Here is a 12,293-nt window from a genome sequence, read left to right as displayed (position 1 = left end):
TTTGTATTTATGTACTTTTTTTAAACTAGTTCCTGAGGTCGAGATCATATTTCGTGCTTTGTCGAGCAGCTGTAGTTGAGACGCGATATTTCACCCCTAACGTGCTCTATCGATGTTTTGCCTTGCACTATCGATAAATGGTTGCTCTACTTAATTTTTCTCTCCTCCACCAGCACCAAGCCAAAACATATTTGAGTTATTTTTCAGAAGAAAACCAAGTGACTTGTAGTTGAAACTACAGATTTGTGTGCGCGTGTTAAACTAGCAAACTGCACGTAATAACTCCCGCAATTGTGTTAAAGATAGACATCATATTGCTTAGGTAAGCGCGAATACCAATTGCAAATTGGTCAATAGCTCATCGGCGTTTTCGCGACGCCCGGCACAGACACACACACACATGCACAGTCAACATAAGCAAGTACACGTATATACGCACACGCACGCATAGGTTTTTGGTAAATGTGTGAGTGCTGCTCGTGCTTAGAAAAGAACATTTTTTTATCGGTTGCAAAAGGCGCAAACTGTGCGAGGGAAAAGCGCAACGCTTTAAATTAAAATGCTTATAATTTCCAGAAACGTTTGGCGTTGTCAGCAGCAGCGACTGCTACAATTGGGGAAATCATCAGCGGTCTACAGCAGTTCAAAATCGACACAAAAACAAAGTAACTTAACTAGTGCCAACAGCAACGACAGCGATCCGGCAGCAGCCCCAACAGCGGCAGCAACAGTAGCAGTTTGTAGTCACGTAAGTCTGGCGCACCGATTAGCGCAAGGCACAAATCTCATGGTTTCGTTTATTTCTTGCTATAGATCATGAGCGGTCGCTATCGAGGAGGAGGCGGAGGAGGTGGACGTTATGGTGGTGGAGGTGGCTACGGTGGTGGTGGAGGCGGCGGCGGCGGTGGTGGAGGGGGTGGTTACAACGACTTTGATAACTATAGGGGCGGAGGCGGTTGTGGAGGGGGCGGCTATAATGACAATTTCGGCCCTGGTCCAAATCCCTTCAACAGTAAGTAAATTATTTCAATAGGAAACTAAAAATTGCAACAATAATCAAGTCTGACAGTCGACAAAAGTGTCAAAAACGATATTGTTATCGGCTGAGGCGATTATCGAGAATTATATAAATAACATGTCATATGGCTGAAGTGATTTATAATTGAGCTTTTAATAGCTTGCAAAGCACACAAAAATGAAAATTTAAATATTCTTCTACTTGACTTCTAAATATTTTTTTTTTTAATTTATCGAGATGAAGAGATGTAGGTGTTACAGGAAAGCTAAGCTTAAATATAGGTTTCATATATCAAGAAGGGAGTTTTGAAAGTGTTTTTATTTTCTCAGTGGGTCCCAATATCTCGGGCAACGATCTGATGCAGCTGATGAGCGCCATGGCCAGTAATTTTAGCATGAACTCACAGCCCCCACAACCAATGCGTCAGAGCTGTGGAGAGTTGAGGAATCATCATTGCGGCATGTTTGTGGAACTCTCAGGGCGTCTGTTCAAAAAGCGTGTAAATCGTTTTGCTGAGCTGCGCGATCGTAATGGTGGCGCTTGTCAGCTGGTCGTGCTGGAGGACAAACATCCACGAGTGGCACGACGCATGAACAACATGCCAGAGAACACAACGCTCACAATTGTGGGCCAGGTGATGCGAAGACCACACAATTCGTGTAACCAGACCATGCCTACAGGTGAAATCGAAGTGGAGGTGCAGGACATACTCAGCATACATTTCCCGGCTAGCGGCACGAAACGCGCCGGCGATAAACGCACCTACAGCACCATGGCACAGCAACAGAGCAGCCTGGGCATCACCAGCACAGAGTACAAGATTGCCAGTGAGTAGATGAATTGAGAAATCAAATATAATTTACTTAATTCTGTAACTCCTTTTGCAGAGAATGAGAATATCTTGAAATACTTTGAGAATCGTGATCTCACCTGTAATGATCTGCGGCGAGATGATGTTGGTAAAACAGTCACCTTGGTGGGCTGGATACCATCAACAAAGAACAACAAGTTCTTGCAACTAAAGGATGGCTACGGACAGACTCAGCTGATGATCGAAGATCAATCTGTGAGTATATATAATAATTTTCATTAGATAATGACTATGACTAGGAATTCAAGAACAAAATTTGTATATGTATGCATGTAGAATTTGTTTGTGAATGTATAGTGTATTAAATATAATTTTCCAGAAGGTATTGTAATATAGAAGTTAGAGATAGTCTCATAAATATATCATAAATTATTTGCTTAATTAATCTTAATCTTTCTTTATGCAGCTAATGGACACATTTATGTCCACACCGGAGCAAACTGTGTTGCAAATTGTTGGAAAAGTGCTCGGAAGGCCGAAGGCGAACATAAATTTGGTAAGTGAATAAAAGAATTTAAATGTCGAAAAATATATTAAAATAACTTGTTTTTATCTGTAGAAATATGACACTGGCGAAGTGGAAGTTAGTGTGACCAGTGTGAAAGTGCTAAATCCCGATGACCCCTACGAGGGTCCCATCAAGGTTAAGGAGAAGGTACAGAAGATGTCCATAGATGATCTCGAGGCCGATGAGGCCGCAGCCGCTGCTCGCAACGTAATCAACGCCAATAATGGTGAGGGCGATGTGGATGGCGGTGAAACGAGCGCACCGAGCACAGTTCAGGCGTGCGTCGAGCAGCAGCGTCAGAAGGTGGCGGACACCAACAAATTTGCAGATCGCACGCACAACTGTGGCGAACTGACTTCGAATGACATCAACGAAAAGGTCGTCGTTTGCGGCTGGCTGGAATTTCAACGCATGAACAAGTTTTTCATACTGCGTGATGCTTATGGCCAAACGCAGGTGCTAATTTTGCCCAAGACAAAGGGGCTGGAGGAGTACGCTGAGACAGGTGTGCCCATTGAATCGATTGTGCGCGTCGAGGGCACCGTTATTCCGCGTCCAGCAGCCACCATAAATCCAAAAATGACCACAGGACATGTTGAAATCGAGGCCGACAAGATCGACGTACTGAACGCGGCCAAAAAGAATCTCCCCTTCGAGATACGTAAATTTAATCGCGCCGGCGAACGCTTGCGCCTCACGCATCGCTACTTGGACTTGCGTTTCAATGATATGCAGCATAATTTACGGTTGCGTTCGGCGGTTATAATGCGCATGCGCGAGTATTTGATTAACTACTTGGGCTTTGTGGAGGTGGAGACGCCAACGTTATTCCGCCGCACCCCTGGCGGTGCCCAGGAGTTTGTGGTGCCCACACGCAAGGCGGGTCACTTTTATTCGCTGGTGCAGAGCCCACAGCAGTTCAAGCAGATGCTGATGTCCGGCGGCATCGATCGCTACTTCCAGGTGGCGCGCTGCTATCGCGATGAGGCCACTCGACCAGATCGTCAGCCGGAGTTCACACAGCTTGACATTGAGCTGTCGTTCACTAGTCGCGATGATATAATGCAACTGATTGAGGAAACGTTGCGCTACTCGTGGCCCAAGCACTTGCCCAAGCTGCAAACGCCATTTAGGCGCATCACCTACGAAGAGGCCCTGGAGAAATATGGCACCGATAAGCCGGACACACGATTCTGTTTCCTGCTTAACAATGTCTCGGACATTATCGAGAAGAGTGAGAACTTTAAGGGAAAATATAATGACTTTAGCGCCTATGCCATTGTGGTGCGCGCCAGCGAAGCCTTCTGGAATGGAGCCGCACGCAAGCACTACGAGAGCCTGAGCAAGGCCTTCTCGGGCACGCTGTTCGTGCGCAAATTCAATTTTGCTAAGGACGTACAGGAGAGGCTCACAAAACTGTTGGGCACGGAGGTGGCCATTGAGATTATTGAGAAATTTGATTTGGAGGAGAACGATTTACTTTTCCTGTGTATTGGACCCAAAGACGAGACGGTTAGATTATTATTATTATTATTTTCATACGATACTAAACTTCATCATTCCCCACAGCGTAATCTCCTGGGTCGCATTCGAGTAGACTACCACGATTTCCTTGTAGAGAATGTAAAAACCAAGAAACCCAACGAGTATCGCTTCCTGTGGGTTGTGGACTTTCCCCTGTTTGAGCGCAATCGCGTTACAAATCAGCTGGAGAGCGTGCATCATCCGTTCACGGCGCCGCTTGTTGAGGATCTGGATAAGTTTGCCACCAGCTGTGACAATCTGGAATCCATACGGTCCGAGGCATATGATTTGGTCCTCAATGGTCAGGAAGTGGGCGGTGGCTCTATGCGCATTCACGATCGTGACATGCAGCAGTTCATATTGGAGCAAGTTCTCAAAATACCCCACGATCATCTGGCGCATTTGCTCAGCGCTTTGGAGTCTGGCTGTCCGCCGCATGGTGGCATTGCACTGGGCCTTGATCGTCTTATAGCTATACTGTGTCGTGCGCGTTCGATACGCGATGTGATTGCATTCCCCAAGTCACTCAATGGACGGGATCCGCTCTCTAATGCACCTGTCCCCATTTCAGAGGAGGATATGAAACTCTATCACATCAATATACAGGAGACTGAAGCCGAAGAGGACAGCACAGGCAACAACGATGCCGCGAACTCACAGGAGGACGATGATCCAGATGCAGTGCGCGCCCCACCGTCGCCCATGTCGGGCACCAGCGACACGGAGCACACCTCGATGGATGTTGATGTGAAAAACGAGCCCACTGACGAATTGAGAGCGTCAGCGTCAGAGCCAGCGCCAGTACCAGTGCCAGAATCCTCAAGCACAAACGATAAAGCTGATGAGGCAGCATCGCCAGCAGCAGAGTTGTTGGAACCAGCCATAAAAACAGAAGATGTTAACGCAGCATCCGCCGTGGCCGAAACGTCAGAGCCGACAGCTGATGCGTCCTCAGCTGTACCAGTGACGCGTGGCAAACGCATGATCAAGAAGAAAGTGTAGGCCGCATCAGATCACAGGCGACAAGAGCAGCAGCGGATTAGCGATACGGCTTAGCATTTCATTCATAAGCTCAAATATTAAATCAAGTAGTGGCGTTGCAGGATGCCACCAAACACCAATCAAGATGTCACCTTTCGATTGTAAGATGTAGTTCGGTGCCGCAACAGGAGGCAGCTCCTATCAAATTGTATTGTAAATGCCAAATGGGCTCCATTCAGTGTCTAATGGCTTAGTTACCCCATCTATTATCCACTCCCATTGCGGACGCACCTCACTCGCACGCCCACCAACATTCGTAAGTCCATTATTAATTATATATATATATACATATGGCGATTTATTACAATTTACAATATAATTATATACGAACTGCTATTGTATTGCGATTTGTTTAAAAATACAATAAATCAATCAATAAGAAATATGTATGTATTTACTAATATTTATATGTAGTAGGGGTAGCCATTACAGACACAACATTAAATTTGTAATTTTTACTTTACTTCACTTTGACTACTTACACCTAGGGGAATATTATATTTGATTAAATTAATACTACTATTTATTATTTTAAGTTCAGTTAAATTATCATTACTTGGAATGTTATATGCATGAGAGAGTCTTTCAGATACTCTATGGGTTATGGGGCAAGGGAAGGGAACTAAGCATTTGTGGTGTGTGGTTAGTGCACGTTCGGCGTGCTGAATATATCGTTGTCTATGTAGCCATAGGTAAGATTGCGTCTGTAATCCCACCAGTTTAGCGGGTTCCTCAGCTGACGATCATCCGGCACCTCTGCAAAATCGCCCGAGCCTACATCCTGCTCCTCGATGGAGTCATCACTCTCGCTTTCCCCAATTTGCGGTGGACTGTAGCTGGTCCAGTGCTCATAGAGATCGTGCGTATCTGGTGTGCTTGGCAGATTATTGAAATTGTAGGCTAGCTTTCCGAACGGATCGATATGCTGCAGCAGCGGATCAACAGCCTGCATTGGTATGCGTTGCGGCAACGGAGGTGTGCGTGGACGCTTGACACCAAGCGTGGGCAGATCCGTCCACTTGCCCAGCGCATAGGGCGAGGTGTCGTTGGTGTCTATCAGAAACATGCCACGCGTGCCGGGACGTACATTGTCACCGGCCTCCAGCAGATAGTTTGTGGGCGGACACATGCCCAGCAAGTAAAAGATGTAGCTACTGCAGGCCCAGCCCCAGAAGCCCTTGGGCGAGCGTATGGACTCGAGGTAATATGCATTGGCGCGCTGATGGCTGCAGGCAAAGGAATCTACAACGAACATTCACGAGTTAATTAAATTTGTTGATCTTCCCTTTCAGATTTGTACCCACTCATCCACTGTGGTCCCGAGCATCCCGGCTGCGAAATGCCGCCATTCATATAGAAATCAGCATGACCGCAACGCTCCAGCTTGCCCTGCACCAGAGCATTCGTGTGTATCACGTCCACAAATGCCGCATCGCTGGGATCCAACTTGTCATTGAGGCCGGCGGTAATGAACAGTGGCATCGCAGGGTCCAGTCCCGTGATACGCGGCAGCTGAAATGATTTCAAATTGCGCGCTATATAGTTGGGCACTTGGGCGCCCAGCGAGAAGCCAATGATGTGTATATCCGTATTATTCATCTCCACCAGACGCTCGATCAGCTGCGCCGTACAGGCGCCCGTCTGCCGCGTATTGTGCACGGCGCTTATGTAGCAAGGGCCCGGCGCCAGCACACTCCAGTCCACATAGATTATGTTGTAATCACCTTTGGCTAGGTATTCTATAAGGGATTATAAGCCAGTTTAGGTATTTGTATAACTAAATCATGATGTTTTTCGAATATGGTTCAAGATTGTTTAGAGCTAAAAAGTTATTGTTCTATAAACTCTCAATTCTATTCTATATTGTTATATATTATTATTTTTTTATTTGTAAAAAATATAAAAACTCTCGTCCTTACATATATAATCCAATCTATTTCTATATAGAATTTTTTTTTTTAATCTATTTACATTGCGTATATTGAGCAATAGAACTATACTGTTTGTATATTGATCCATATAGCTATGTCTATTGTATTTAGATCTTCATTCCTCTTCTATCCATGAAACATTCTTTATATATTCAATATTCCAGAAGCCAATCAGCTTGAAATTCAAATTCCCGAAAATTCCACACATCTAATTCATAATCATATTCACATCATTCACTCACCATCTCGCATTTGTTGCAACGGACTCAGGAACATATCGGAGTTGTAGCCATGTATGAGTATTTTGGTGGGATTTCTTGGATTGAAGTTGGAGTTGGTGAGATTTGATTGCTCTGCGGACTCGCCAATGTGCAAATTCTGACGATCCATGACATTTTGACGCGTGTAAATATAGTATTTGACATCAGGATCGGGACAGCTGCGTCCAATGGCCCATTTACAGGGTCCGATAGTGATGTCTCGACTGGTAACGGGTTTTGTGGTCACCTCATCCAATTGTGGAGCAGACTGTGTAACGAAATCAAAGACCGAGCCACCCTGGCAAGTGGAGGCTAGAGAAAGATTGCAATTTAGTGTGACATTAGGGCTAAGACTTATTGGTAGTTACCCGAACACAGGCAAGCTATGGCCAGCAGCCTGTAGTAGTTCATCTTGCACGCTGTTTATATTTATTTCTCGAATTAATAATAATTAAAGCGTTGCGGCGAGCTGTGCCTGCTCCGAAAATGTTGGAGAAACTGAATGCCGGCCTTCAAGCCGATGACCAATTTGGCCAATGTGCTGGGCAGTAAGTGTAAGCGTGTGTGCGTGTGTGTGTGTGTGTGTAAAGTGAGAGTTGAGCATAAAAAAAAGTGAAAACATTGAGAGTCAGAGGATTAGTTAACTGTGAATTCAACTGCTGAGAGACCACTGCAGACCTTAAGTTTATCTGCATTCACACACACACACACATACACATACATATGTATATATGCTACGTACGTGTTTGTTGTTTCAATAAGTGCGCAACGTATAAAAGTTAAGCACGTCGCACAACAACAACAGAAAAGAAGCGAACGATCGCTGAGTGCTGCTTGTCTTCTGCTTTTATAGCACTCAAACCCTTAAGACGTATGTATGTACATACATACATATATGGAGCGTCGGCTCCATGGGCTTACGGCCTTAGAGCTCAAAGATAATGCCAGTTAAATACAAATATTTTATTCCCGACCCACGTCAACATACTTAAAATTGGGCTTGTTTTTTGTTTATCCGCTTGGAATCGCGGGCAACAGCTGCTAACCTAATTGAAGCACTGGGGGATTATTAGTGGTATGTGCGAGCTATACAATTGATTTATTAATTGATTTTAGATTTCCTTTCTAGTTCTGGCCAATTTCTATCATTTCTCAATTTATTAGCGCTGCGTGTGGCTGCCAACGCCCACAGTACGTGTATATTCTTTATAGAGTGTATATTTAGACATATAAATATATCTACAGATAGCTATGTATATGCACATAGCTGTATAGCTGCTGTCTATACTTTCAGGGGCACTAATAATCGTTTCGGCATGGAATGTCAAGCAGTATGGAAACTAATAGAACAAGCATTAGTGCCTAAGCGAGCGACATCTATGATTCTCACTCTCCCGCTCTCTCTCAGCTCTGAGGGAGATGATGTTATAGCCAGGCAGCATCCATTAATTTATTTATAACTCAGTTTAGCAACATTGTCAAATTTATGAAGACTTTTCAGGTTTGACACGCGCTACAAGTTTAACTATATCTGGAAATATATATAAATATATCATATGAACTACATACATACAATTTAAAGACGTAATACTTAGTGGATGGGTTGGGTTTAATACTTTTTGATAAATCACAATTTAAAGTTTGTATTTCCTTCTTTGACTAAGTATTTTCGGATACCTTAAATCATGCAGCAATTTGAGCAAGCCCCCATCAATCTCAAGTTGTCGAGATGATGCCACCATCGGCTGGAGGGGTATCATTTTCAATCGGTATGTCCTCAGCTTTCAAAGTCCCCTTAGATTTTGGAGTCCCCTCCGCTTTTGGGATTTCCTCAATTTTCAGAGTCTCGTCAGGTTTCAAGGCTACCTCAGCTTTCGGAATCATCTCATCTTTCAGACTTTCATCGACTTTCGGGGCCTCCCCAGCTTTCGGAATCTCATCATCGTTCGGTATCACTTTAGCTTTCAAAGTCTTCTCAGCTTTCAGAATTTCCTCATCTTTCGCAGTTACCTAATCTTTCGCGAGATCCTCCTCTTTCAGAATTTCCTCCTTACACGCGAGCCAGGCAGTCAGATGGGCATGCCCAGATTAATTGGGCTGTTAATGTCGATTACAGGAATGTACAGTGCTAGAATGATGTAATGTGTTTTAAATGAGATATGTTTAATATGCATATAGTTTAAATAAAATTGTTCTATGACTATATTAAAAATAATATATACATACACATTTATATAATTGAGATATGAAAAACTTTGAAATCAGAGCCGTGTAACGCCGGTTAATACCTGGCAATGAGTAATAGATTGTTGACATTCTCTGCTTCTAATTCGCTAGAGCGGAAATCTGTAAGGTCAAGGCGTTAGACGCCTGGGGCATGCGCTGCTATCATTTGCTTGGTGGACGTCACAGTGTGCTCCACATCTAGTCGGGGGCTTATCAGTTGCTGCTCGGCTGGCTGCCTCCGACTTCGATGCCGAGACGTAGTACTAGCGCGCTGGGACTGGCGAGCGGATGAGCGAAATGCGCTGGCAATGGCAGCTGCCGATGCTGCTGATGGCTCTGCGCCTGGCACATGGCGAAGGCACGACAGCAACTGAGGAGCAGGAGGACGAGGCGGCCAGGTTTTTCACTCGCCTGTACAAGCGAAATCTGCAGCAGCTGGTGGCACTGAGAAATGCGAGCGCGGAACCCTGTGATGATTTCTATGCACATGCGTGCGGCAACTTCGGACAGCTGGAGCAAGCGCCTGATCCAGATGATGCACTGCCTCCGTTTTTGTACAACATGCAGGATCGCATGCAGTTCTTTGAGCTGCACTATGAAAAGTTTGAAACGCTGCCGGGCAAGCTGCTGGCTGAGCTGTATGGCGAGTGCAAGATGCGCGGGCGGCAGCACACCCACCTGGAGCACATGCTGGAGCAGGTGCCGTTTCTAGCTGCCCACCAGGAGGTGCTCACCGGCTGGCCCTTCCTGCGCCACCAATGGCAGCGCCGGCAGCTGGACGAGCAGCTCAACTGGATACAGCTGGCCGCGCAGCTGGCGGCGCACGGTCTGCCCACACTGCTGCACATTTACTTTGCCGAGCAGGCCATCTATGTGGCGCCTATAGCGGAGCTGCCCTGTCCCAGCCAGCGGCAGTTCCAGGTGAGCATGTCGGACGTGCTGGCAGGCCGTCATGCTCAGGTGGGGCACATTGTGGCGCACGAGATGCGCATGCTGTGCCGCGGGATGCGCGGTGAGCTGCCCCTGGCCACCAGCTTGGCCGAGGGCAAGCGAGGACGGCAGAACACGCCGGCGCCGGGACAGGAGCAGCTGGAGCTGGATGACAATACCATGGACTATATGCAAACGTTCTTTGGCCTGTTGAACTTTACGGCGCAGCAGCTGGTAACGGCTCGCAAGCTGCCCCTGGATGTGGCGCATATCACGCGGGCGTGGGGCGTGCTGCGCCAGACGGAGCCGCGCATCGTCTACAACTATGTGCTGTGGCAGGCGCAGCAGCGCTTGGCCTACGGGGACTGCTACGAGCTGGCCACGGAGTTCGAGCGGCTGCTGCACGCCGAGTACTGGCAGTGGCACGTGCTGGCGCCACAGCTGACGCGGGACGTGGCCTTGGCCATGTACCAGCTGCACACGACGCGCTTCCAGAAGCGCCGGCGCTCCACGCTGGGCAGCCGGGACTGGTACGGGCATCTGTGGCCGGCGTCTGTGGAGCGCCGCGAGCTGCAGGTGGCACGGCTGCTGCAGGCGCATGCGCAGCACTATCTGAACATCAGCGAGCTGACGTCGTGGTATGGCCAGGTGCACTTCCGACCGTATCACTTCTACGGCAATCTGCTGCAGCTGCGACGCGCTCAGCTGCGGCACAGCTTCCAGTCTGCCTATGTGGATGCGGAGGACGTGCAGCAGTCCGCCTACTTCCTGCGCCACTTTCTGCACTTTGTGCTGCTGTCGCTACATCGACCCATGTATCACTACTACGCCACGCAGGGCCTGGAGCTGTGGCGCGACTCTCGCCTCCTGAAGGACACCGACGGCTACTACACGGCGCTCGACTGCCTGGAGCGACAGACGCAGCAGCTCTACGATTCCCAGCTGGCGGCCATCTATCGCCCCTTGAGTGCGCATGAGGTGGCCGATGTCTTTCACTTCCATCGCTCGTTTCAGGCCGCTCTGCGGGATTATCGCTTCTGGCTGGAGGGCGAGCGATTCGTCTTTGCCGAACAGTTTGTGCTGCAGTACTTCGGCCTCGACGAACATCGCATACTCTTCTATGCGGTTGCCCAGCAGCTGTGCAACCGCCAGGACGAGATCTTTGCGGCCCAGCTCAATAGGGGCTACATGAATCTGCCAGAGTTTCAGGCTGCCTTCAAGTGTGGGCCGGAGGCACAGATGAATCCGCCGGCTAAATGCATGATAAACCGATGTGAATAGCCAATTGGAATCTCTTAGAATTTATGTTATTTAAGATATGTACATAATAACCGAATATAATAAATGATTTAATTATTAGTTATAATTAAGATTAACGAAGATTATTACTATGAGAAATGTTAATTAATATACTAAATACATATGTCTATGCTATGGAAGGGCTATGTAGTCTGTAAAATAAATTTAATATAAATTAGTGTAGTAGTGGTGATAAATAAATTAATTGTAAATGCAATTTCAATATTTCAGCTCAATAAATTTGTCGATAGGCCAAAACAGTTTAGTTAGCTTTAAATTATTCTGATCGGTTATCCATCTTGATATACATTTCATTATCTAGCTGAACTTTTTTCGCCTATCGATAACTTTGTTCAGCTTAAACAGAGCAAATATAAATTTTGTATAATTAAAATTCTTTATATTTATATTGAAACAAGTTTATTGTTTCAAAATAAATTGATACATTTTATTATATTGGAAGTTAAACTATTATTACTTTTATAAATCTATTATTATTTGGCTGGTTCCCATACAAACGATCATATATGAAAGGGATCCTATAGGTTATAGCGTTTTCGGGGTATAACGACGTGAAATCGTTGGTCCCTTAAGTGGCGCTATAACCGGATTATACTACTTTACTTTATTTATTATTGCCTACACATTAATGAATGCATAAATACGAAATATATAAATATTGTTA

At 46.1% G+C, this 12,293-nt stretch overlaps 3 protein-coding genes across 3 annotated transcripts; 2 read left to right on the top strand and 1 right to left on the bottom strand.

The window, feature by feature from the left end:
- The first annotated feature begins 544 nt into the window (after positions 1 to 544).
- LOC6576062 (aspartate--tRNA ligase, mitochondrial) lies at positions 545 to 5,345 on the top strand. The gene is made up of 7 exons (XM_002002029.4): positions 545 to 748; positions 814 to 1,012; positions 1,348 to 1,845; positions 1,906 to 2,084; positions 2,296 to 2,385; positions 2,449 to 3,909; positions 3,967 to 5,345. Exons 1-7 carry the CDS (start codon positions 560 to 562, stop codon positions 4,921 to 4,923), a joined length of 3,573 nt encoding a protein of 1,190 aa, XP_002002065.3. The 5' UTR covers positions 545 to 559; the 3' UTR covers positions 4,924 to 5,345.
- A 6-nt stretch (positions 5,346 to 5,351) lies between these two features.
- Positions 5,352 to 8,719, bottom strand: LOC6576061 (pancreatic lipase-related protein 2). The gene is made up of 4 exons (XM_002002028.4): positions 7,522 to 8,719; positions 7,136 to 7,465; positions 6,267 to 6,701; positions 5,352 to 6,204 (listed from the first exon to the last, which is right to left on the bottom strand). The coding sequence occupies exons 1-4, from the start codon at positions 7,562 to 7,564 to the stop codon at positions 5,606 to 5,608; spliced, it is 1,407 nt and encodes a 468-aa protein (XP_002002064.1). The 5' UTR covers positions 7,565 to 8,719; the 3' UTR covers positions 5,352 to 5,605.
- An 876-nt stretch (positions 8,720 to 9,595) lies between these two features.
- LOC6576060 lies at positions 9,596 to 11,974 on the top strand. The gene has a single exon (XM_002002027.4). It carries the CDS (start codon positions 9,668 to 9,670, stop codon positions 11,588 to 11,590), a length of 1,923 nt encoding a protein of 640 aa, XP_002002063.2. The 5' UTR covers positions 9,596 to 9,667; the 3' UTR covers positions 11,591 to 11,974.
- The last annotated feature ends 319 nt before the right edge of the window (positions 11,975 to 12,293 follow it).

The sequence above is a fragment of the Drosophila mojavensis genome, unplaced genomic scaffold (assembly GCF_018153725.1).
Source record: "Drosophila mojavensis isolate 15081-1352.22 unplaced genomic scaffold, ASM1815372v1 contig_36, whole genome shotgun sequence".
Classification (NCBI taxonomy): Eukaryota; Metazoa; Arthropoda; class Insecta; order Diptera; family Drosophilidae; genus Drosophila; species Drosophila mojavensis.
Note: the sequence above shows the minus strand (reverse complement) of the source record. Positions and strands in the feature narration are given on the sequence as shown.